At 40.5% G+C, this 27230-nt stretch overlaps 1 protein-coding gene across 3 annotated transcripts in view; it reads right to left on the bottom strand.

The window, feature by feature from the left end:
- LOC128760245 (chromodomain-helicase-DNA-binding protein 6-like) overlaps positions 1–27230 on the bottom strand; it is a 50571-nt gene that overhangs the window by 13081 nt on the left and 10260 nt on the right. For all 3 annotated transcript variants that reach the window (XM_053867443.1, XM_053867444.1, XM_053867445.1), the window contains exons 2-31: positions 22348–22396; positions 12275–12917; positions 11866–12007; positions 11211–11361; positions 10989–11138; positions 10726–10791; positions 10408–10472; positions 8912–9029; positions 8724–8810; positions 8511–8648; positions 7709–7830; positions 7379–7622; positions 7098–7274; positions 6771–6914; positions 6582–6680; positions 6286–6442; positions 5938–6148; positions 5667–5862; positions 5280–5444; positions 5020–5199; positions 4763–4873; positions 2812–3014; positions 2617–2697; positions 2377–2495; positions 2136–2295; positions 1959–2048; positions 1786–1889; positions 1596–1725; positions 555–627; positions 244–301 (exon numbers count right to left, since the gene is read on the bottom strand). In XM_053867443.1, the coding sequence (XP_053723418.1) occupies positions 244–301; positions 555–627; positions 1596–1725; positions 1786–1889; positions 1959–2048; positions 2136–2295; positions 2377–2495; positions 2617–2697; positions 2812–3014; positions 4763–4873; positions 5020–5199; positions 5280–5444; positions 5667–5862; positions 5938–6148; positions 6286–6442; positions 6582–6680; positions 6771–6914; positions 7098–7274; positions 7379–7622; positions 7709–7830; positions 8511–8648; positions 8724–8810; positions 8912–9029; positions 10408–10472; positions 10726–10791; positions 10989–11138; positions 11211–11361; positions 11866–12007; positions 12275–12917; positions 22348–22377 (4414 nt within the window). In that variant the 5' untranslated portion in view covers positions 22378–22396. The remainder of the gene's footprint in view (positions 1–243; positions 302–554; positions 628–1595; positions 1726–1785; positions 1890–1958; positions 2049–2135; positions 2296–2376; positions 2496–2616; positions 2698–2811; positions 3015–4762; positions 4874–5019; positions 5200–5279; positions 5445–5666; positions 5863–5937; positions 6149–6285; positions 6443–6581; positions 6681–6770; positions 6915–7097; positions 7275–7378; positions 7623–7708; positions 7831–8510; positions 8649–8723; positions 8811–8911; positions 9030–10407; positions 10473–10725; positions 10792–10988; positions 11139–11210; positions 11362–11865; positions 12008–12274; positions 12918–22347; positions 22397–27230) is intronic.

Here is a 27230-nt window from a genome sequence, read left to right as displayed (position 1 = left end):
CAGACTTATTTCTAGTTCTGAAAAAATATAATATAATATAATATATATATATATATATATATATATATATATATATATATATATATATATATATATATATATATATATATATATATATATCAGCAACTTTTGCCTCTGACTGACATCAGTTATGAGTCTCAATTCATGTACTGTATCAATTAAACCGCCAACATCTCTTAGATGTAAGATGTTAGAAAACTATCCTAATTAATTAAATCTTACCTGATCCTGTGCTGTCAGGCTTTTCTGACGTGTCTGTACTGCAGCAGGTTTCCTCTTCCTGTGAAATGGAATGTTGAAAGAAAATGTCCACATATCAAGGTGTTCTGTGGGTATATTTTATTACTTAAGACTGTAGTGATTACTAAATATGTATCTACATCATAAAAGGTTGGTCCATTCATGCTGAAGCACTAAGTAACAGATATAACCCCAAATTTAAACATATGGTGAGGAGTTTGAACAACTAACACAGCACCTGATCCCCTGAAAGCCGGTACAGAATAAGATTTTTTTTGTATTCCTCCACTCACTTTTCCATTTTCATCTCGCTCCTCGGCTCCGTCTGCTTTGCTGTCATCCTTCACCTCTTCGCTTTTGCAAACACTGACAGGAGACATCGGACACAGCAGAGTCAACGTGCTGCTCACATTTTTCCATTAAACCTTGACGTCTTCAGAGATCATAAGTACATGCATAATAGAGACGATAATTCAATTAATTTTTAACTGTTGTGAACTCGTAATCACAGTGGGTAAACATCTGGAAGTGATCTTGAGGAGCGCTCAAATAAACCGTATTAGGCAAGTGCGGTGACCTTGCTTTCTCTCAAAGAAGCAGCCGCTCAATCAGTCTCCCAGTCAGCAGAGTCTTTCATTCAGTAATTCAGTATTCCCATCTTCCAGTTTTCAACCTGAGAGTCTTACCTCCTAATGATTTGGCTCACAGTCCTGTGTTGTCTTGCCGTTTCCCCAGGCAAAGGTAAATCCCCAGTAACTGTACGAACATACTTTACTAACTCAACCTTTGCAGTAATCACATTCCTCCTCAGTGGATAAGGTTACTAACTGTGCACCGCTGGAAAAAGCTACTTCACAAAGTAGCACTGTGATAGACAACTGGGTTTTCCTCTCAGAAGAAGATGAAAGTTTCCTGTGCAAGCAACGTCCTCTCAACTACCAGCTCAGCTGTCATATCCAAGCGATGAAACCAATGTTAGCTCTTTGGGGGACTTCTTGACACAGAGATAAATAACAATTTTTCAATGATTGTTGATGAATACCTACTAACATAGAACGTTTACATTCACCCCTTACATATTCTGACCCAACAACTATTACAATGATTACCTCACAACTATACAATGCTTGGTAGTATTTGATTAACTGGGTGTGCATGTTTTCTGAAAGAATACACAAATGCCAGGTTGCTTTACTCCCTAATTAACCACTAGCTTCATATGTTCTTTAAGGATAGATGTATGAGCGCCACTTCAGCTCTTGAAAAATCTAAATATCCAAGTGGTTCCAAAGTAAAGCGTTACAGAGGCAATCTTCACTCGTAACCACCCCTACCTGTCAGTGGGCTCTACAGCAGTTTCTCCACTTCCTGACTCAACACAAAGAGCAGTGACGTCCGGCATCCCAACTCTCTCCAGGAAACAGAGATCTGGATCAGCACGCATAGCATTGTAGCGCTCGTACCCTGAAACAACACACATCTTAAGTCATGCACAAACTCATGTTGCACCTTCGCATCACCCACCATGTTTGTGGACTCCTATAAGGAGAGACTTGTCAGCATCTGCATCCCACCACGTTGCCGGAATCTCAATGTAGTCAATGTCAGGTAGCGCCACCTCCAGTTTACTTTAAAATAAATAATGATTAAAACATTTCCAGCAGAGAAAGAAACTTGTCATTAAAAAAAAAAATTACCTGGCGGGGATACCATCCAGAGATTGGTTGGCTGCTTCGCCCAAAACTTCAACCTTCAGATAGTAGAGCATCCTCACCCTCAAGAGCACCCTTCACGAGGAAGTTGGCAGTGAGAACACATGAATTCCAAAATTGGAGATATATAAATGAAATGTCAAGACTTTTATTTCCCCTTACTTATTACAATGCTGTTTGAGGTGTTTCTTGTAGCTGTCATCCTGTAGAATCACCTCTGGGTTACACTGCACTAGCCAGTCGGCATTCTTCAGCTCAGGAACATTCAGCTGGTTCTTCAGCTTCTTCCCTTTCCGGCCCCGAGGAACTGGAGCTGAGAGCCCTGAAATATTGACGAAAAGGTCGGTGGAGTTATTTTCAAAGCTCTGCTGCTGTTAAGAGGCAAATCAGATGAGTGAGTCACCCGAGTGATTGACCAGTGACTGGTCTTCACCCTCCTTGCTCGGAGTGATCAGATCCCACATGAAGCTCTTGATCTTGTCGTCTCCTTTGTAGTGTTTCAGGCAGTAGACTAGCAGAGCCCTGACAACAAAAATATAGACTTATTAGGGAAACGGACCTGGAGAATCATCAGCTTGTATGGAAAACATTGTGTATTTTGGACTTAATCAGTGAGACAGTAGGTAAACAAGAGCGAACTCACCGACAGATGGCCTCCATGTCTCTCTCAGAGAGATTCCACTTAAAGCGACCATGGTTGAGGATGTCTTTCCACCTACCCCATCTAAACAAAAGGCAGAGATTAGATTTTATGCCGACACCTCCAGCGACATCAGGCTAAAATACTGCTCTACATTAAACCAAAAAGAGGAAACACAGCAGAAGGGAATCAAATTACCCAAATATGAGTAGGTTCTTTTCCACCCTGAAGCACTCAGCTCTAAGGTAGCGTCGACTACGTTCACCTAGGCGTCGGGTCCGACTTGGCCTCTCCTCTGAATCACTGTCCAGCTCAGAGAACTCCATCAGTTCATCGTCCTCAAAGGAGTTGTAGTGGCGAGTTTGTTTCCTCACCCGAGGTGTGTCGATAACCAACGACTCCTGCGAATCAGAAATGAAAGTCATTGCAGGGAAACTCTGAAGTCTGAGCAGTGCGTTGAATTGTTAATTCAATTCCAGTTTTGTTAGAAAGGATTACTTCATGTCATGTGGTTGAGTCATTTTCTGGGAGAGAAGGATGTGATGACACCATCCTGCTGTGTTAGCCTCACTGCCTGCCCTTGTTTACACTTCCCTCCTTCAGCTAATTTTACTCCCTACGTTTTTAGTCTTCACTGATTAAAACAGAAACAAGTGGTTCATCTTCAGTCCTCAGCGTTTGCCAGATGATTCAATTTTCCCTGGGCTCAAACGTGATGGCACATGTTGTTATATGGTTTATTATGCATATGAAACATATGAAAGGCCAGAACATGCAAATTAAGACAAATTATGAAAGCCCATTTTATGGCCCATAAATAATCCTATTGGATCAAAATGGGCAAATTATTATGAAGTTGAAATGGAAATTAAGAAGTTAAAACAATGAATAAGTGAATAATGTGAATAAGTAGTCTATCTCTACTAATCTTGGAGAAGGCAACTCAAACAAATGAACATCACATAATAGGACACACAACATGAGATACAAGACGGATGACAAAAAAATTCACCATATGACGCGTCACAAAACACAAGATCCATGAACAACAAAATGCAAGAGACACAATGACAGAAACAAAACAACACACAAGGTAATGGGTATAGAACAAGACACAGTAAGACGTGCACAACACTAACACAACACAACAAAAGAAATCAGTTTGATTTCATTTGAAAAATCAATGTGTTTAATGATAAATGGATGGTTCACCATGTCTGTTTTGTGGTTCTGATGTCAGTGTTTTTTTAATTGATGTTCTGCTCCATCAGGGTGCGCATAGGCGGGTGTATGGGTAGAATCTCTGATTGTAGAGGCTGCTGATGCAGATTTTTAATATCCAGTCACGCTACACAACAGAAGATCCTGAAGCACATGAAAATCTGCAATTTTTGAAGGGCGGTGTTGACCGTGTACGTGGAGTGATTTAAATAATCATGGCATTATTCATATTCAGCTTTAATTTGATTTATGTTGTGCGTTTTCAATCACGTTACAACGGAGAGAAAGCAAGCAAGCACCGCTGTTGTGTGACTTGTGACCCAAACTTATTGCCAAAGACACAGTACCCATCAATCGCTTCCCTGAATGCCTCACAGAAATTGTAGCGGATATAGCATGAATAAAGGATCAGATCAGTCATTTAAAAGTGCATTCAATCACTGGTCTGTGCCATGCCAACAACAAGGAGTGTTCAGACGCTGAGCATGGGTGAGGAAATAAATATTGGAGAAGATTGAGGCTCATGACGCCAAGGACTGTATTTGTTGTTGTGATGAATCTGACGGGTGCACAGAAGGATTTCTGTTTCGTTGACAAAACCAGAATTCAGTATAGTTGACAAGCTCAAATTCAACAATGCCAGTATTAGTTCCAGCTGCAGTGACTACACGACGCCAGAGTCGGCCCCAGACTTTTAATACTTCGAAGTTTCACAATTTTCGGGTTGCCGGCAACATCTAAACGTGGTCTGCAATGAAAAGATGTCAGATGTAGCGTTGTTTACATGATATCATTATAAGTGCATTTTAAAAACGAGATTGAATATTCATTTTTTAATATCACAATACTGGTGAACCGCATATTTAACTTTACTAAACAGCCAACAACAGAGATTGTCTGTAACTCCTGAAAAAGACGTTTTCTCTACCTTCTCTGATTTGGAGTCGATCTCCACTTCAGCAATTTTGGCCCATTTCTGCCAGAAGTTCGGATCATCCAGGGAAATGTCTGTCCGGTTGCCCGATGAGACAAAACTGGCCTGGAAATCAATTTTAAAAAAATGTAAATTAAATCATGTCGGTCGCCAATCATTTCAACAGAAATGTTAAATACGAACACACACCAAACCAACTGTGCTTATATACTAGATAGGAATGAGGGTAAAGATATATTTCCAGCAACAACCTTTGCGAATGTGGACCCCTTCCCCTCAGTCTGAATGGTAATGGTCTGTGTTCGCCTCTGCAGGATCTGATCGATGTCTTCCTCACAGAACTTCGAACCCTCATCTTCCTCGTCCATCAGTGCACCATATGCTCCTTTTTTCAACAAATCCTCCACCTCCAGCTTTGACAACTGCTGCACCTGCATGGAACATACAGTGTGTTAACACAACTACTCAGAAAATGCCACAAATAGCCCATCATAACATCCCATGGACTGACCCCATTGAGGCTGCCTTTGCGGTTGATGTCCTGGAGGACGGCTTTGTCCAGTCCCAGCTTCAGACTGGCTTTGTCGAACATTTCCCGTTCGTAAGAATTCCTGGTGATTAATCGGTAGACCTTAACTGCCTTGCTTTGACCAATCCGGTGGCAGCGTGCCTGAGCCTGATATGAGAGAGAAGAAGTGCCTCCAACATGTTATTCAATGCCTGATTTGTTTAATATAACCAGAAATTAATCTGACTTAGGATTTGACTATTTTGCAAAGACAATTGTCATCAAACTAGGTCGAAAAACAGATTCACATTTTTGTTATGTTCTAAAGAAGTGGCATAAAAAGAGATCAGACTAGTCTGTCAAATCACTGCCGGGGCATTCCCCTCCTACCTGGAGGTCATTCTGAGGGTTCCAGTCCGAATCAAAGATTATGCAAGTGTCTGCTGCAGTCAGGTTGATTCCCAGTCCTCCGGCACGGGTGCACAGTAGAAAAACAAAACGATCTGAATCTGGTTTGCAAAATCGATCTATGGCAGCCTGACGCAGGTTTCCTCGCACCCGACCATCAATGCGCTCATACGTGTAACTGCGGAGATTAGTCAAACTTAGTCCAGTTTCTTCAGCTTTAATTCTCCTTCAGCTCTAGCTGCGTTTTTCTCACCGTCGCTGGATAAGGTAGTCCTCCAAGATGTCCAGACAGCGCACCATCTGAGAGAAAACCAAGACTTTGTGTCCGCCGGCGAGCAATTTGGGCAGCAGTTTGTCTATCAAAACTAGCTTCCCAGCAGCCTGGATCATGGCCTGCAGCTGGAAATCAGCAGCATCTGGACTGTGACTTCTCCTGAAGTTCTCCAGAATCTTCTCCTCTGCTCCTGAACAGAGCACAAAGGCAATCACATTTCGAAACCAGGTGTACCAAAAAACAATGTTCTGGAGTAATAAAGTTCCAGTTCCTGGCTGAGTTATGATATGTTGAGTGCAGGTGCTTGTAACAACCCTCATCTCTTACCAGTGATCAGATACGGGTGGTTGCAGCACTTTCGGAGCTCCATCATAGTGTTGATGAGGTTTGGCATGTTGTGCTGGTTGGCTCCCTTGGACAGGAAAGAAAAGTTCTTTTCCAGTATGGCCCGGTAGTACTTCTTCTGGATATTTGTTAGCTCCACCTGTTAGCAGTAACAAGGGCACACAAGAAAGTTTATATTCTACCTGAACAACCAAAATGTGAATTGAGTCATCACACTAAGACTTGGATGCAACCATGCCTGTCACCACCCCAAATCTGACTCCCGGATTCATCTGTACCTCTATAATAGTCTCTTCTTTAGGCGCGAGATTCTTCTCTACGTCATCCTTCAGTCTCCGCAGCATCATGGGCTTTAGGATGGCCTGAAGCTTTTTTACCTGAGGTCACCAGATCACCAAGTTGAGACATCAATGCAAAACGATTAAAAAGATATTCATGTTGAAAAGGGGCTGTAGTGGATTCAAGACCTGTTCCTCAGTTTTGAGATCCCCAAACTCTTCAAGGAATGTGCTTTCTGAAGGGAACTGCAGCGGCTCAAGGAAATTCAACAAACTGAACAACTCTTCTACAGAGTTCTGCAAAGGTGTTCCCGTCAGGAGGACCTTGTGCTCCTGAAGGAATATCACAAGAAAACTCATGAGAGATGTTTAAAGACTGACTAAGCAAGTTTCCAACACAACTCATTTGTCATTGCTTTTATATAACCCATGTTTATGTTGTGTCATCTACAGTTAGATGATTTTTCAATTTATGAAATTACATTGAAATACAGTTTCATTTTAACTCTGGCTGACCAAGTTCATGAGTTTGAGTCCTTCGAGGAGTTTGCAGTTCCGGTTCTTTAATCTGTGCGCCTCGTCGATGACCACGCATCGCCAGTGCAGCTTCCTCAGCTCTGGGCAGTCTGCCATGATCATCTCAAAGGTGGTGATCAGACCGTGGAACTTGAGCACGCCTGGGGTGGAGTTACCCTAAGAGAATTGCCAAAAGAACAGCACATTAAAACGATAATGGTGAAGTAATAAATACACAAATATCAAAGTTTTGGATGTAAATACAGAGAAAGTAACAAGACCTGTGCGTCTTTGTGAAACATTTCATACTGCAGAATCATCTGCCGACTGATCTGAGAGCCGTGATACACGATGACGTTCATGCGCGTCCATGTGCGGAACTCCCGCTCCCAGTTAGTGATGGTGGAGAGAGGTGCGATGATGAGGAAGGGACCTCGGATGCCCTTGCTGAAGATCTCGAACAGAAAGGTGATGGATTGAATGGTTTTCCCCAAACCCATTTCATCAGCCAGGATACAGTTTTTTCTGGAAAACAAACGTAACTTAAGAAAAACAGCGCTGGATTTCTGAAGGTCATACCATACTGAGCTTTGAAGATTTCCTGAACTCACCTGTTGTACCAGTTGAAGAGCAACCAGTTCATTCCTTCTAGCTGATATTCTCTCAGTTGGTTGCCATTCCTGTAATCTCTTGACTTCTCCAACTTCTGCCAGTTTTCTGGAGGAGGCCGCTCCTGTGAAACACTTTTTATCAACAGGTGTTTTCATCACAGTTAATGTGTAAATAATCAACTGGATTAACTATAACATCCCACAACAGCGTCTGACCTACAGCAAAAATCAGTGACTGCACCTTTGCGCCTGTGTGTCACACATCGTCAGTTATGTAAAGGTTGAGTTTTTGGTTTTGTTCTGTTGGCTACTTCCGGTTTTATTTGGCAGTGTTGTCGCATCTTCCTGTGTGCACCTTGTCTTTCTTGTCGTTTGTCCTCCAAATCCCGTTATTGTCACCTGTGCTATTGGTTTGGTTTAAGTGTTTCTCACCTTGTGTGTTAATTGTCAGCGCACACCGTCTTGTTGTCAAGTTTGAGCATCAAGCCAAGTCAAACCAAGTATTGTTCAATTTGAGACCCTTGAAGCGCTTTTTGATGGAGTTATTGCAGTTTTAAGTTGGACTGAGTTTTTACATCCCCCTCTTTCGTGGTGTTGCTTTTGTTACTCGTTTTTGTCTGGATTAAACCATTGTTGAACTCCTAACCTCTTCTCATTTCCTGCATGTGGGGCCAAAGATCGTAACACTGCGTGAATGATCTGTCAAGCACCACTCTCATTGCATGGCTGTGGTTTCTGCACACAGACTTGAGTGATGTGTCACTTGGTATTTTAGTACACGTTACAACAAAAATCTTCATACCACATGTCTGAGCTCTGGAGGCATCTTCTGGATCTCCTCAAACTCTTTGATCTTCTCCGGGTCCAGGTCCTCCTGCAGCTCCCACGTTGCCTCCTCGTATGACAGGCTGCACCACTTCACCAGATAATGAGTAACCTCCTGTTCCCGAATACCAGATACTTAGTTACAGTACCTTACAGGGACAAAGCTCACAGTTGTTCACAAGCCTCTTACCTCGCCTGTCTCAGTATCCGTGGTAACAGCCACTTCCAGAACCCTGTCCACCTCCACATAGTCAGGGTTGAATAAATCCTCATCAGGCTTGTGTCAAGGGATTAAGAAACAGAAAACACAAATCACTTCAGTTCATGTGCATTCACCCGATGGTTCTGATTGATCGAAAAGCTGCACAAATGAATCACCTCAGTGAACAAGTGTTTCATTTGAGCCTGTTTAGTCCTGAAACGCTTAATCTTCTGGTGGATTCTGGGATCCTTCTCCAGCTCTTCTAGTGTTGCCCATTTGCAGTGCAGGTAGGAACTAGAACATTAAATCAAACCAATGAAGACATCACTAAAATAAAGTTTATGCATTTTACATGAAAGACAAATGGCATATTACGATCAACAAGTCAGCAAGAAAGAACCAGCACCAGGAGACACACTTGTCTACGTACAGTATATTGCGCTCCCCTTTAAACATCCATACATGGATCACATTACCACAGCAAGATCCATACAATGAGTAGCTGGATACCTTTCTGTGTTACAGACAAAGTGTCTTAATTAATAGTTGAGCGAGAACGCTGTGGATCAGACACGTTACTCGGCAACGGCTGCACAGGACAAACCCAATCTATATGGAACATTTATGAATGAATGTACAGCCATAAATGTCAGGACATATAGTCGCAGCATTGTCGAGGTGTGGATGAAAAAAAGATTGCCACTATAAAGTGCTTCCACTTTTAACACTTGTGTTGTGTGTGTGCCACATAAGTTGATCATCTCTTGAATAAAATTGGGAAGAAACACAAAAAATTTTCACACAAATTTTAAATAAAAAAAACCCATTTCTTCCACAATCTTCATCGATATTTGCCATTGAAGCTTAATTGAACTACGAGGCAACTAAATACTCAAGATTGTTTGTAATCAACCATTTCACTGTGAAGCGGCGCATCTCTGCAAAAGGTTCTTCCGCATTCATCTAAATGAAAAGTTCATTTTTATTCACAACCATAGTGAAAAATAAAAGCTGCTCGCTGGGTATGAAATTGGAGGGGAAAAAATAGTTTCTCTAGGGATCCCGAGACCTAAAGAAGTCGAGTCTGGTCAGAAGTCTAAACAGCCGACACAGCTTCAGAGCAATTAGTCGACTCTGGAGAATAAGCCCTGCCAAAGAGCGGCGTGTGCGCGGAAAGTCGTCTTCTGTGGGCGGAATCAATGTCATAAAAACTATTAAGTATTCAGCTCCAATGAGACGCTGCATTAATGCGTACATCAGTCACAATTTTCAGAGAAGGCTCGTCTGACCCAAGAACTTCCTCACATCAATGTGTGCAAACAGCCATGATGGTGCTTATCAGCTACAAACGATTTCGGCATTGTAACACAGCAACCCTTTGTACATGCAGGCAAATGGTGGATTAGGGATATAAATGTTATTATTTTTCATTGTTTTAGACGCTGTTTGAAGGAAACGTCTCCTTCTTTGCATTAATAGACATATAAAATAACTAAAAAAACAACATGAATTTTTTCGGAGCAGTTACACTTGATTAATGTAGCCTGTATCAAATGTGTGTCGTTCATGATACAAATAATGGACCCTATATATGATTTAAGGACTCATTTGTGTTTTCTCTGTCGACACAATTCCGTCTTTGTATGTTAACGAAGAAGAAAAGATCACTTACAAATTTCTGTACTTGACATAAAACTCCTCAGACTCTTCATCTTGGTCCTCAGTCAAAGAAGGCGTCTGCAGAGACGCAGAATTAGTTGCAGCAAACATTCAGTGAACAAACCTAAGTTTGTCATCAACAACAAGTGGAGTCTGTGACTTTTTAAACATGGTGATCATACAGTTTTTTGAAGGCCATTTTAATCCTGAGAAGTTCTGTCAAGCTACAAGGAGATCATCATTACATCTCTGAAAGCTGGTTACCAAGTTATTTCTGACAGAAACGGAGAAGACAAGAAATCATATTGACAAAAATGCACTGCTTCTTTACCTCCTTTTTCAACGTTCTGACTGACAGAATTTTCTCTATGATGTTAGCCTCATCCTCGGGCGGCTCCTGAGTGATGAAGATGAAACAAAATCAGCCCTTTCATTGTGTGAAACTTTTAATCTTAGACTTCAAAAATAAAAACAGGGCAAAAAAAAGAAAAACATGTTTCAAAAGGACACCACGTGAAGGACAAAATAATGTTATTATTTGTTTTTTTTGTCATCAAATATGCCAGTAAATATAATAGATAGAGGAATACTGACTTCAGCCTGCCATGCCAGAGCGGTGGCATTCAGAGCAGCTATGCGACCAGCTCCCAGAACAGCGATTGTCTCTCCATCGTCATCAACCACCTTGAAGTCCAGATCTTCATTGTACTTCCTCCTCTTGACCTGACGAACTGAACGCCTTTTCTGAAGACAGCAGAAAAAGATCACTGGATATACCTGCTTGATAAGAAAGTTGGTGTGGATCTTCAGACTAACAGAGTTGTCCAGAGCATCCTGGCTGTCCTCTCCCATGGTGACAGTGGACATTGAGGTAGTGTCGTCATTCTCCGCCGCCTCCTGTGACATTGGCTCTTGGTTTCTCCTCTTCGCTTTTTTCTTCTTCTCCACCGGCATCACACCAGGGTCTCTAAAGGTGGGCGAATCCATTTAATCTTGTTTTTAAATTTATATATATATATATTTTTAAGGAGATTTATGTTCATCATCAAACAATAAAATCTATTACATAAGCGTCCATAAATATCTTTGGAAAAGATGACGTACACGACAGGTAAACAGAGGAACATGACATCAAACGAGTCACAGATGTAACTTAAAACGATCGGACACCGCATTGATGTGAGAAGACTTGAGCTGAAGTTACAAGAAAAGATGATGCATCGGAAGTGACATGACGATGTCGAAGAAGAGCAGGGTGAACTCACGGCAAGCAAAACTGACGAGCACATCATGTTAATATTCATGACTATGTATTTTTAGCTCTGTGGCAGGGACTCCAAATACAACTACATAGTATATGAAAACTGAAACGGTAAGGGGGGGAGCATCTCTTCTCTGGCTATGGAGCAACTCGAAATCCTCTATAAAGAAGGAGCCCCCTGTGACCTGTGACCATTACTAGAGCTCTTACCTGGGTTTGCGTCCCCTCTGTTTAGGCGCAGAGGGAACAAGGCTCTTGCTATTTGCTGGGACATGGTTGGCGTTGAGATTTTGGTTGGATTGCAGCTGCCCATGACTCTTCGTGGGGAGTCTGAGGGATGGAGTTGGTGCTGCTGCAAGATTAAGTATTAAAACAGAAAACTGATTTAATAATTCAAAATATGAACACAATTGGTTGCTCAAGCATTTCACCCACGGTTGGCATGACTTTTCTCTTTTGCATGCTAAACTTGTCTTCTGTTATTTTCGGTCTTCCTTGCTCAAAATTTCGTCATTTGACCTTCCAACTTGGAAACTTTGGTGACATCTGAGTCAATAGAATTTGTCACTGGTCTGCATTAGTTATATTATCCATGACAAAGGAAACTTCAGATACCAACCTTGAATTGAGGGAACAGGAGGAAGGATTTTCACTTTGGGCTTTCTTCCCCTTTTACCAGGCACCCTAATGGGCACCTGAACTTGTCCAGATGTCAAAGAGGAGGCCGCTGATTTCCGGCTGATCACGTTCTTCACCTCCTTTGGAGTTTCTCGGCTGTCCTCCCTCCCTTTAGTCCTGCGCTCCTTTCTCTCTCTCCCCTCTTTCAGGACTTTGCTCTTCCTCAGAGTCACAACGGTCTCCTCCTTTACATCCTCCTCTCGTCGTTTCTTTGGTCTGATGCTTTCTCTATCTGTCCCCACCTCCCCCCCTCCAATGGTACATTCCCTCTTGTCCTTTTTCTTTCGTTTCTTCTTGACCCTGCCTCCCCCTCCTCCATCATCTTCCTCGCTGAAGGAGGAAGGAGGTCGAGGGCCCCCTAGCAGGTGCTTGGAGGTATGGGTCCCTGATGCCGAGCAGTGATTGGACATCAGCGAACTTCCCACTGGGGTGATGAGGCAGAGTTGGTCCTTGGGGCCCACAACCAGGTGACCCCTTGGGATTGTGGGAACGCTGGTTTGTGCGTTGTTGTTTTGGTCCGAGGCAGAGGAGGAGTCTGCAGCAGAAGAGGGTGGAGGTGTGTGCTTCAGGAGACCAGTGAACATCTGAGGATGAAAACACAACAACAATTTGTAATTTCATCCTCCAATAAAAAGAAGAAAAGCTGTCACAATCAGGTACAACTCCTTTGGCATTCACATCACAAGAGCTCATGAGTCATCATTTCAGGTCTAGCTCAAAGTAAAGGTGAGGCAGATGAGCAAGAAAACGTCTTATGCAGTTCCATGGCGAGTTCTACGCTTCATATTAGAGAAATTACTTGTCAAAAAAGCTTCCAGGTAAGAGCAAGTCTAGGATCAGAGGGTTTTTTTTTTTTGGTAAATGCATCCCTGATATCCCATGAACTGTCCACTTCATGAGGGAAAGAAAGTTAAATTTAGAGGTTGAGTAAGTTCATGTCATCATAAAAGTGTCACCGTCAAAGCATAGATCAGACTTCCATGAGGCAATATCTTCACTGTGATACAGGGGCCAGACAAAAGTTGTTATTTTAGAATGGATATTATTCAGATCAAATCCACTGACTCTGTATTAACACGTCTTTGCTGTGAGACGCTTCAATCTAATTATGGTATGAGACAAGGAATATAATATTCCAATCACAAAAAAGGGAGTCAAGACCTGATTAAATTAAAGAGTCCCTTCAGACGATCCATTATAATTTGGTGCTTATACATTGAACCATAAGGCATAGTGGAGCAAAAGTCAGGATTGAAACCTCGCAGTAAAACAAGCAAAGAATTTCACCCATAAGAGGAATTTGGGATAAAAAAATGAACTTGTAGACAAAACATATTCAGGTTTTCCCATACAACAAAAATGGTATGGGAAATCCTGGAAGGATTCTGAGAGTTCCTTCGCGCTTTAACAGGTGAGGGGTGCTCATGTTCCGGCTGTTGATGTGCATTTTCCCTTTTATAGACACAAAACAGTATGGAGTTCTGTTCCCTCACCCTGCCCAACAGATGCACAAATTGCTTGCATCTCTTTTGCTAGGATTCCGCTGCTGGCAAGTAAGCAGTCCACACACTAATGAACTGACTTTAGTGAAGGCACCAGTCATTCCTTGATTCACAGTGTGTGAAACATGGAAAAAAGCTGCCGCTGATTAAGTTTCGTGGGGTCTATAAAAGCACCTCCTGTCATAAATTATGTCCATGAGTTGGTGGATGCGAAGGTCAACATATTTTGTGGCCCCTCTTTTCCTAAAATTGTTTAATTATGGTACAAGGCAAGGCAGACAAACGATCAAAGAAGTAAAAGAGGAACATAGCCAAAAAAGGTTCAAGGATGCAATAAATGATGACAGATTACGGAGGCTTCCAATCTGTAGCTCCACATCTCATTATATACTGGCATATTCTACAAGAGCAACGAACAATTTCTGCCACACTCTACCAGGTCTAGACCGCTTTTATTTTATAAGACCAGAACCATGACAGGTCAGACTAATAGTGCCTCATTGCTTGAACCTTGAGTATGATTTGGAGGGTCAAGTATAATTCAAGGATGCCACTGTGAACTAGTAGAAAAACGTCACTGAATCACACAGTGGCCAGCATTAGAATCCAAAACTATTCCAGGTCATTTTCCAAGATGGATGAAAGATGAAGCGCCATAAAACACATATGAAATGCATGTAACCAGACAGCACAGCCCCTGACTGATTGATGAGACTAGACTGCAGAAATTGCTTTAAAAAAAGTGTCCTCCTATCATAAAAACATTTACAGCGAGTTAAATCCGACAGCTTCCCAGGTGCAATTGAATCTAATGTCTCCCGCTGAGTCCTGCAGGACTCCCAGTGCCTGTGATGCATCAAGGAGCTTTCACGTGAAATTTATCTTTGATGTGTAAAATATTTTAACTACAGGAGTCTTGTCCTGTCGTTCTATATAACAGAGATTAATCCGCTACCTTAGCTGATATGACTGAAATGACAAAAATCTATAAATACAGAAACATTTTATGGAGCAAAGCAACTGAATATGGAACTTACACCTCATACACCCTTCCATTGCACTATAATTTCAGATTAATTTTGAGCCACCCATACACATTTAAAGGTTCTTGCAGGCTACATAACACATGCCACATGATTAGGTGCCCTAGCCTCGAATGTGCTACAGGCACATTATTGAACAGCAACAGATAATGACTGAATATACCATTGAAACGATTGGCAAAATACAACTGCTTAGGCACACGTCTTGTTCTCACTGAAATCAGCCACCCTCATCAGCTACTAACTTGACTAAAGGCCCTGTCCCATATATTGCAAATATAGTTATTACAGTTTTGCTATTTTTAGTCACTACAATCAAAACTTGAATAGTAACTCCACTATATTTAAATTGTGAGAGATTTTTTGGCAGGAAATGGAAAAGGAGTATCTTGAAACAGTGTTGGATTGCTTGAAAACATGGCATGTATTTGTAGGGATCTTTCTGCCATTGAGCTCAATTGACTTCCAGAGATCTTTTGTGGCATCAGCTGACAACCCAAAATCATCACTCTTAGGTCCTAAATGCTGAAATTAAAGTCTCTCATGAATATTTAACATGCTCTCAGATTAACCTTTACACGACAGCTTTGAACATTTTGCTCTGACCCAGTTTGCCGAGTTAAAGGGCCAGCTTTGTATACAAGTAGTGGGAAATACTTAATCGGAAACTTACATAGGCTCAGTTCATTTTTGATAACAAGTTATGAGACAAGTTTTAGCATGTGACAAAAGCGGTGCTTAGTATCTCATGAGACTCAAGTCAGAGGTGCTCATAGCTGTCGTAAATTTCACCATCCAGAACCTGTCCAGGACGTACACTTGATTTGGTGTCAATCTACTGAGTTGGTGGACATGCCCAGTTGGTGCACAAGACAGTCAAGTCAATAGAGTATAATTGTAGCCCCAGTATAAGCTTTGAAAAGTGGCCATGTACAGTAGTTGAGGAATTCTACCGTACATGTACGTAACTGTAGATATATTACATAATAACCCATAAAATACATTGTTCTAATAAAAATAATCAGACTTTTTGTCTGGTCATTGTCTACTCAAATGTTCCCCTTTCCAAAAATATACAGTGCACTGTTGAACGAGAGAGATCTGAAAAACAACTTCATTTTTTACAAAAGAATTGAACAGTCTTTCAAAATTATTGATAGTCTAATCAATATTGTTCAGTCACTGAATTATCTTATAATTGTGTGTAACTAAATGGGATAAAACGTATCCTTTATTGCATCATTTTCAATTTGATTCAATTGGATAAATGCATACTGAACCCACCCGTTTAAATTATTAAATCCAACTCATTAATTAATAATACAGACTATTTGAATATAAAAATTATGAGAATAAATTAGAAAGTGAGTGTGATGAGATGCAGCAGTGACAATGCCATAATGTAGTGCATAGCATGGACCAGAAAGCATGTAAACTCAGTGACATGTACACCAATGAAAAAAGGAGGACGAGGTCCACATGTGGCTGAATTTCAACTATCAATTTTTATCCAAACCACTGGCTACTCAATCACTTTCACACGTGTTGGTTGTAGCCTGTCACGTCAATGTGACGGCTTGGTTCCTATGACAGCAAAGCTGAGAGAGTAATAAAGATTCTAAATCTGGCAACCGCCCGTTCCAGTGATTGTCTGTATTTAGAAACCAGTGAGGAGGACGCTCAGTGCGAAGGGGCCGATGCAGTCACAGGGGATCGACAGAGTGACGTGCATGCACGTGAAGCGTCACTTCGGTGAGGGACACCTTTAGTCTGGCAGCATCAGAACAAGTTTGAAGCAACATCTCCATCAAACACACCCAAACACACGCACACAGGCAAGCAGAGAAGACACGCAATGCCAGCTCAACGACCTCGCTGGCAGTGAGTTGGGGGATGTGAGGGCTAGCAGGGACGTTGCCATGGAAACTGGAGCAAGGAGGCAGACGTAAACACACCCGATGGTAGCATCAGACCCAGTTCAAGTAAAGTGGTCTGTCCTGATGACTTTGCATTGAGTTTCAAATATCATACCCACCTAAGTATTAATAGATTTACTGCAGAATAAAATGGGTTTTTTTTTTCCTTTTTTTTTTTTTTTTCTGCTCACGATGTGAAACGCTTGTCAGGGTTTCCATCAGGATATTGGGTAAAAGGAAGAAAGCAGAGGAAAGTTCCTCTCCCAATCAGCAGCTGTTCTCACAAGGTCTGCTTCTCATGTTGTCCAGCTGCGCGCCTTGAGTTCCGTGAACGAACCACAAACTTCAGTCAATATGATGTTTCTTTTGGGATTTTTCTGCTAAAAACAAGCCAAAAACCACCATGACCATGGCCACCTTCACGATGTGTTACGTCTGATACTTTCGTCTGGTCATGTGAGATTTCATCTTAAAAAAGAAATCCTTTTTTTCTGAATGCATGGCAACTCTCATTTAAGCCGTGACAGTGCACCACGAACGTTTATGTAGCGGAAACCCTGAATGTTCTGTGTAGTAATACCAAAAGCACTTTTTGCTGATGGAAAACAATAGCCATTTAGTGAGATCCTGATGGAGGATCACCTTGAAACTAACTGAGTGTGTAGCTTATAAACAAGCCACTCTTTAAGCTGTGTAATGTACGATAGAAGTAGGTTTTGTAACATCAGGATTCTCGTTCCACAAAAATCCTGAGAAATCCTGAATGTGTTTCCAACATGTCTGATCTCAGTCGATGCTGACAAGCCACAAAGAGAAAAGGTTGCTCCCAGATCCTCTGCTGAGCAACGTTGGACTTATTATGCCATTTGTGCAAAGCCACAAGCAGGAGGCCACTTTGATTTGCTCATCATCATACGGGCACTACTAGAGGCCAGCCATGACTAGTCTGTATGGTTTGTCTCATCTCACACCAAGCTTGTTGATTCCAAACTTTCCTCCCTTTCTTTCCTCAGCACATTCTTGCAAGTCATATCTGGAATTATAATCCCAATTGTGCATTTCCTCTGACATTTTTGTTCTCAAGCGCAATCTCAACATGATACAGGGGGAAAAAAGTATAGAGCTGAAGACACAGCTTCGTTATGTTTGGACGGGTAGTGACCACGGCAGATTTTGGATGAGTGTAATACCTCATCCTTAGTGAAGTCTAGTGGCACCTAAAAGGCACTAGTCCTTTGACCCACACCGAACAAGTCTATAGAAAATTATTAGCTGAAAGCTTCAGAACTAGACAAAGACTAACGACTAGAATATGCTTGAGACCTATTTAAAATGGCCGAAACGGCAGAATTATAGGAGAAAAACTATAAAAATGAAAAAAAAAAAAAAATGTCAAGCAGTCCCTGCAGAGGTCAATAGCTTGCCTATTATGTTGAAGTGTTTCGGTCCAAATAGGAGAAATGGAGGTTAAACTTGAGCCGAATGTCATCTTTTGTAAGGATGAGACTGCCTGACTCACTGTTCTTCTCAGATCCATGAGTATGTGGGATGTTTGAACAGTATCGGAATAGGTGTTCAAAAGGCACCTGAATAACAAAAAAATGAATAAATATATTAAATAAATGTACAAATAAATAATTAAAACACACCAAGAATTTTGAATACAATCTCCTTGAAGAAAGATGAACAAGGACAGAGAAGCCTCAAGTCATTAGACGTTTTGGCTATAGACTTTTTGATAGGCTCATATTGATATTCTGGCTGACATGCTGGAGTGCACGCAGGCATCTGCACAAGTTTAACCTGCCAGTACGTCACCAACACTCCACTTATGGAGGCAGTTTTGGACAACATTCAACAAAAAAACTGTCATAGCAATAACATTAATATTTGACATTGTCAAGAAAGTCAGAAAGAATGACATTCTTTGAAGTGTTTTCGATTAAACTATATAAATCTGTGAAGAAGTGTCATCGGATGTGTGATGTGAGCTATGATGAAGGACAGAAGGTACAAGTAGGTCACTCGCATCAGGGTGTGTAACAAATGAATGACTGCTTGCCAACTGGGTTAAATTTGCATGATGCACCTCCCTTATAGCAAATTAAATCCGACACTGTGGGGCCCAAGTCAAATAGAATAGATATTCATGCCTATTGCACATGAACATAACACATACATAAAGAAAAGGTAGAATAAGAAGCATAAGCTAACAATTGAATCGATTGAATGAATCAACCCAACAAATTACAACATCTCAGCCCAGGAGCTGAATGGTTTCAGAAAATTTCTAAAGTGATTCTGAAGCATATCCCCGCTTAAGCATTTAATGAACAGAGTAGCTTAGCAGTTCTTAACTGGAAAAAAGTTATGCCCGACACCTCTTTATTGATGTTTTCATTGTCCTTAATGCTATTAAGTGAGACAGGGGAAAAAAAACATTCTCAGTGGAACGAGCAGTGAATGTTTCAGTTTGGTGCAATGGAGAAAATACATCCGTAAAGTACAAGCTTCTTAAGGGACAGGGGAAGCCCGTTCTTGATAACTATTTTCCAAAAGATTTCTGTCCAAAGTGGATTACACCAAAAATAACACCCGAAGTGCTTGGGTGAGCCGGCATAAGGTACAAAAAACATTTTGCCTCTCATCACCAAACAACCAAACAATGACTGCTTGACCAGTCACCAATAAGGATGTGGACATATTCATAAACATGCAGTATGAAATAATTATATACGGTCAAAGCATTGAATTACAAAAATGAACAAATAAGTAATAGTGAATTCAAATTCAGCGTGGTGTTGCAAGAAGTGGAAACATGTCTCGATGACACGCTGAAGTAAGCTCCTGTTGACGTATCGACTAGGTGCAGGTAAAAAAGCATGAAGGCTGGATGTTCGAACAGTGTCAGTGATGTAAGCCTGTTCTCCCCAAAAGTTGTGGACCATCATAAGAAATGAATGAAGGAACTTAAAAGAATGAGGGACAAGTGGCAAACATCAGCATCATCAGTACACTGCAGGAAACTTTTGGCTTGAACGTTCACCTCAAAAGGGTTCTGAAACTGACTGCAATACCCATGGTTTACTAACGAAAAACAGGAATGCATCATCAAAGCAGCACAGAGAAGCAGAGGTGTAGAAATTCAGCCATAAAAGAGTAAGTTCCTTTGTTTACCCACAATATACATTTTGTACTGTTGACTGTTCTTAAGAGCATCAAGCTGATTTTGAACTTCATTTTTATGTCCAACAACATAATAATGATAAAAATTAGTGCTTCATTTACATGAATCAGATCGGAGACAAATCGCTCAAATATTGGCAGATAATTCTTTCGATTAGCTCCGAGTTAGTAACTCTGGTTGTCATAAGATGGCGCTGGTGTTTGACCTAGTTATGACAACAGAGCATTGCATGCCTCCACTTCACGGCGCATTTATAGCACATGTAAACAAACTTTTAATTATTATTTTTTTAAATAAATAGAGGGGAAACAATACTTCTTTCTAATTATGTCTTGGTAGACTGAAGGTCCGTGAGTTTTCAAGTGTGTCCTAAAGCTGGAATATATGTGCCATATTCCTTTGTCAATTTAAGATTGTTTTGATAATAATAGATGGTTCCTGACCTTTCAATGCTCTGTGTTTTTCTCCACCTCTTAAAGCAGGGCGACACTGCAGACACAGTTACAGGTAACATAGAATCTAAAATAAGTCACAAACTCAGGCTCACTAATGACTCCATCCATCTCTACATCAACTGCAGTTGATACACAAACATGAACACACATGCGACAAAGTATCACATCACGGTTGAATTTGCTTCCATGAGTGATCAAGCACATGTTGTGTTTGTGCTTATGCACCATGGCTCAATCGGCTTCCACAACGCAATGCACATACATTCATACATCACTCTGCACAAATGTGCACTGGGCCACTGCATCGCTGCAAGAAAGGCCAGGCGAGCTAAGTGAAGCTGCCAATTAATCAATCATTATACCTCACAAAGACTCCGCAGTCTGATCAACACATCAGTCACCAGAATCTCAGCAGTTCCACTATCAGCTGGTTGATTGACGGTTTTTCAACAAAAAAAATGGAGTTCATGGGCCACTTGTTCTTGTTTTTAGCAATTGATTAATGGGATTTGGGGGTATTTGACATTTAATTATACATGATGAAAGCACGACAACTCTACAATATGTTTTTTTTTTGTTCAACCAACTGCCATGGAAAGAATTAAGCGTTACAAAGCAAAATAATAACAACAACTTGGTACAAAAGGTTGAATGAAGGGATATACATTCAGTACAATACTCAATAAGTCTAAAAAAGCACACATCATAGAATGAAAGTAAAACTGTTTCAGCTTGTTTGTGATGAACAGATGAAGTAAAAATGAAATTACAGTGTGCCAGAGAACTGAGCAGTGCTGAATGGGACACACAGATTACTGATAAGCATTTGTTGATGTTGGAAATCAGAACAAAATGTGACACGAACCCCAGCAGAGCCTTCAGATAATGCAGTGGATCTGTCACAGCAATGAGTGTGGACAGACACATGTTAAGTGATGTAGCGTCTGAAAAGCATTCATGTCATTATCATTGCAAAGTTCTGGCCACAGCTGTTGATTAAGAAACGTTTTCCAGTGTGAAAATAACAACTTTGTGACGTAACTTTTTAGCTGAGAGACTGCTGTGTCACCTAAAACTCTGACTCATCGTAATGCTGAGCACGATTCATTATGGTTTTAAAAGTTCATTTTCAGAGTGCAAGTCTGATAATTAAATGTCCCGTCCATAAAAACAAAGAGAGTCTGTGCCAAGGTAGCAATTGCCTTGATTCAGACTCATCCCTGGGAATTGTGCAGGTAATGGTACGTTGCGGGCAGGATTTCCATTTGTAAACTTACCATTGACACAGGTAAAACAAAAGAAAAAGTTTGGTAACAGCTTTTTATTTTAATAACCTAAAAATAAAAGAAAGCAACGGGTGGAGTTGGGGCAAAGATCTTAGGAACATGATCTGAAGTTCATGTGAAAAAACAGTTCATAAAACTGTTTTACAAGACTAGCACAATGGGGAGTTATGCCATTTATTTAGACAGTCAAGCAGCCATAACCTAATATGTTGACTCAGTACAAGTGAGCCATCAACACCTATGTTGGAAAGGGCATCCCACAGTCGATCTATGATTTTATGTCTATTTAGAAGATTACGGGAATGAGAGAAATGGCAAAGATTATTATTGAAATTGAACGGAAAATGGTTGTCACACCGAATGTTAGTTGTGCTACATTTCACACTTTCTCATTCACTATCTCTGTACACTTACGATGCCACCTTCAGGGACTGTGTATGCTCATGGGAGGGAATTCAAATCAGTGTACAAAAACACTTTGAAAAAAATGTTATCACTTTCTGGAACTTCCACGAAAGTTAAGTGCCAAAGTCAAACCACAAGTTTTATCCAAACGCAGTTGTCCCCAGTATTTTAACATAAATGTCTTTCACATCACTGTGTGTGTGTCTGTCTGTTTCCAAACCTGCTGCTTGTCCTTCTTGTGTATTTTCATCTTCTATCCTTCACTGCATCTGTTGACAAAAGAGTATAACAATTACTATAAGTGGTAACACACATTTCAGATAGTTTCTAATGATCCTGAATGAATAAAATTGTTATCAAATACTATCATGAGGAGAAACAAGTGATGTCAAACAAAAACACTACTGTGCCTTCTGTTTGGATTTAGAATTCTTTTGAGTTTCCAAACAGCAACAACAGGAAAATCCACTTTTTCTACTGTCAGTCATGATTTGTGCAAGTTTGTCATGTGATGTCATTGACTTGAGGTTTTCAAATTGGTTTCTGAGCAATAAAAGTTGTTGAGAAATTTGAATTTTGCGTTTGTCACATTTACATTTACAGAATTAGAAAACACAGCATCAGTAAGCAGACATGATCGTGACCTCGGTCAGAACTCATCCAGGCATACATCCAATCTGAAAATTTGATTGAAGAAAGTTTTTTTGAAGAGTTTTTTTTTTACTTAAAAGAACAGGTCAGAGTGTGGGGCAAAAACTAGTCTGACAAGTACCATCAACTCACCACCTCGAAGGCAAATACCAGCGATTACACATTTGTCCAAAGCCATTCAGCATTTTACACTTTCAAGAATACTCAAATGGCTTGGAGCCACACACATTGGAGCCCTGACCAAGATACAAAATAGATAATAGATAAGCAGAAGAACAGAGAAGGCACATCGATGTCAATATAACCCCACACATACTCACACACTATTATTGATGGTACAGTTGTAATAAAACATGTCAAGAACCTTTACATATGTAACAAACAATGTAATAATGTTTCAGCTACCTGTTTCAACAAAACACAGTTCTTCAACATGACTGGTTTCATCTCACAACAACAAATAAATGGTAAGCAGCAGCATCTCTTTTGATCTATTTTACTTGTGGTCAATATTATGTAGCTCTCCAGCAACTCCACAGCCATATAGCGTCTTTTCTTTTTTTCAGTCTAATACTGCAGAGTTTGTGATGACGCTAACCTCCAAAGCACTCTAACAGAACACTTGAAATCTGGATGAACAATCCTCAAGTGTAACATAAACATTCACAGCACACCAGAGACCAGTTTGTAAGAAGGCAAGCGTATAGACAAAGGAGGGAGAGGACCAAATCAAAGTGAACATAGCGGGTAGGCAACAAGGTGACATGAGGATCACTTCCTACCTGCAGTGGTCCAAAATTCCCCATGCTTTTAAGGTTCCCCAAAACACGATCATGAGTTGGGAATCAAGACTCTTGACCCTACAGGCTCCCAATTGCTAGTCTTGTTTTAGTCTAACCAACACAAAGTTGGCCTAAAGTGAGGTCAATAGAAGCCAAAAACACAATGCAAGATGGCTGTATGTCTACTTGAATCTGAAACACAAGAAACTAAACACCGTATTCAGTGTTTCACTTCAACACTTCTCCCAGATGTAACCCTCCAAAATTACTCAGGTCCATCATGGATTAGATTAGACTACCCTTTATTTATCCCCAATAAGGGAGGCTCACAAGATAGAGACAACAGGACAATAGAAAGCGCAGATACGAGAAAACAGAACAGAAAGGCAATAGATAATGTAAATCGAAATTTAAAATGATCTGCCCAAGTAAACTAGCAATTGGAGACAGTATGTACAGTGCAGGGGAGAGTAATTTCCCCATACTTTCTACATCCTCTTCATGCAGGCTGGCCAATTAGTCAGATATGCCAGTATTTTACTGAGGTATGAGCTGGCGTGTCTGTGATAGAACACTGTAAACAAATCAGTCTGCTGTAATGATACTACTCTAATTAGAAAGATGTTTTATTATTTTTTGGGACAGAAATGATGATCAGACAAAATACTGAAAAGGTGTGTGATAAAAAGAGCAATGGCGGCACAAACCTCATTAACACTGGAGCTGTCAGATAACAGCACGCGTGGTGGGATTGATGGGTGATCAATAAGTGAGCATATGGTGACTGAGACAAGCTGAGAACTGTGATCAGTCAAGAGCTTCTGAGTGCTCTTCGCTCCTCACCCAGAGACTGCCAGTGTGCACACTCACTGCTTAATTCTCAGGCCCACTTATGCTCAATTTGAGAGCACCAGCACAACGGCAAAAGCAATGCACACTACAAAGTCTAGAGTTGTCATTGTAGCAATGACAGTTAAACATTTTATGAAGTACAACTGTAAACATTCCTCCCATTCCGCTGGACAGTCGTGATTAAAACCAAATCAGGTCAAACAATGTTGCCAGCAACACCACAACATGCACCATCATTGACATTTGAAAATATTTTTGTTTGGTCAAATGGTCTTTAATGGACTGTAAAAATAATTACAGGAGTAGAGATGCATAACAAGCAGTTGTGGTATTTCCCTTCATAGGAAAAGAAAAATGGAGGAGAAGGAGATTTCCGCCTCATGTTCCTGCCCAATAAAAAAGGACATCTGTTCATCGTGAGGGGCTTCTGGTTGTTGCATCCAGACACACCTGTCAGCTATGGATATTAAGAGTTTGCGTTTTCTTACCAGAAATGAACTGAAACGAATGTCTGTTGCTGAGCCTCGCCTTGCCAGCCATCAGTCACACAAACAAATACAAACATTGATCACATGCCAGAAGATGTGAGAGCACACGATGAGTCACGTGCGGAGGTGAGAATTTTTCTACCGGGGTTTTAACGGCTGTGGCAAAATACCTTGATCAACAATGACAAACAATTCCAATATTTCTGGATGTTTTCGATGCTTGTGCAACATTGGAAAGAGTTCTAGAATGCAAGTCTGATATCTTCTGAACGATATCTTTATTTTATATATGCGGGACTGCTGACTTTCTGGATTGGAGAATGGTTAGGCAGAATGACTCAAGGTTGGTGGTGTATATATATAAAAGTGAATTCGCAAACTCAGGTGTTTCAAAGGAAGTGGTTAACTGAATCTTCCCAGATGTAGAGAGCAAATGCGAGTCATTTTGCTGATGAGGATTCAAACTCAGTTGAGTGAGTAACTGCGATTCAAATGCAGAGCAACTTGATTTTAATCCAATACATATCTTATATACAGCGTATATCCGATACATGGCAGATCCAATATTTAATTGCTTTATCTATCTCGCCTCATAAAGGTGATCAATGCGTTAATTCACTGGCACTTAACTTTGGATATCCCAAGGGAACACATACTGCAGCTTCAAATATATGGGGCTATATGGGACAGCTTTTCACATAAATGCCATCAGTGTTTACCACTTAATTATCATTACATATTATAATATTATATTTAATAATTATATTTAGAATTCAGGGCCTAAAAATTTGATTTTTTGTTGTGATTTGCTTCTAAAGGACGCAATAGAAACATATTTCTTGGAAAATAAAGATACCAGCTGTATTTATTCATAAGGTATTTCTAGCAGATTACTGACATTTAAATAAGCATTTGAAGTGCAGATCTTATTCAGAATAAAGGTTATTATGTTATTGATAATCCAATGGTAGTACAGTGCAGCACAAGCTGTAAGTTTAGCTAACATGCAGTATCAATTTAAAAGAAAAACCTTATACTTAAAGGTATATAAAGACACATATGTATTAAAGATACCAATAGATTTAAATAGCTGTACTGACATTTCTCCGGGACATGAATGAAGATGAATAGGGCTGATAATTCTTGCCGCCGGTCAACTCTTCATGTAAGATGTTTAGGCAATTACAGATATCTACACGGGCAGCATGGAAAGTGGTTCTGCTGCCAAGGATATTCTACTGTGGACTCAGTGTGTTGATTGTGTGCCAGCACGATTGCCTCAAAGCATCCTGGTTACCTCCAAATACAAAAATCAGCCAAGAATGGAGGTAACACACTCATTTGGGAAAAAAATCAAAATGATAGCTGGTAACCCAAAATCACAGCCAGTATCATTTATGTTCACAAGGTCATGCTCCTGCGTGGGAATAGTTTTTAGCTCACAGGTCTTTCTGGCCATCAAAGCAGGGTCTTTTGTCTTGTGTTTCTAAAGACCTCCTTTTCGGATGCGCCATCTGACAATCAACAGCAGACAACTCACTTCAGGGACAAGGATGAGCAGCCAGCTGTGATAAATCAGGCACCAACTCCCTCAATAAACAAGTACAGGGTGGCGCGCTAACAGAGGACAACCCAATCCCTAAAATGAAACGCAGATTGTCTCGTTTCTGCCGTGTGACGCTCCCTGGAGTAGCAAGACAAGCTCGGGATTGGAATCCAACCGAGAGATTCAACTTTCTGATCAGAAATCACAAGTGAGAGCATCTGCAGGATTTGCTGTTGACACAGTTTCCTTTCCTCCATGTTCCTGGGATGCAGCTGACCTACTACAGCGCTGCAGTGACATTGACATATTTACACTTCGCTGTGCTAAAATAAGCTCACAACTACATCTACCAGACTTCCCTTTTCTGCTGCCACCACAATGGCATAAGAACTGAAACAGTTAGCAATAAGACCAGCTGGAGCCACAGTGATCTCATAAACATTATTGGCCAAAAAGAAACATACCTCTTAAGTACTTATATCAATCAAATGCATGTACATATTTTTAATAATACATATTTTCTGTAATGGCTGAATTAAGGTTTTTGTTCAACAACTAAATTTGTTAATTATGTTTTATTTGTAAAACTTTGCAGCAGTTCACATTCTACTCTTCATTTAATCCAATGCAGTTCATTCACATTGGTATTTTGTATTGCTAATGGATTTCTATTCAATATTTTTTATATATTTTTTGTATTTATTTGTTTGGTATTTATTAGAACATGTCTTTGTGCATAATAAACATATTCTTTCAAATAATATTTAATGTAATGAAACAACGT

Source organism: Synchiropus splendidus, chromosome 6 (genome assembly GCF_027744825.2).
Source record: "Synchiropus splendidus isolate RoL2022-P1 chromosome 6, RoL_Sspl_1.0, whole genome shotgun sequence".
Classification (NCBI taxonomy): Eukaryota; Metazoa; Chordata; class Actinopteri; order Syngnathiformes; family Callionymidae; genus Synchiropus; species Synchiropus splendidus.
This window is presented reverse-complemented; position numbering and strand designations above follow the sequence as displayed.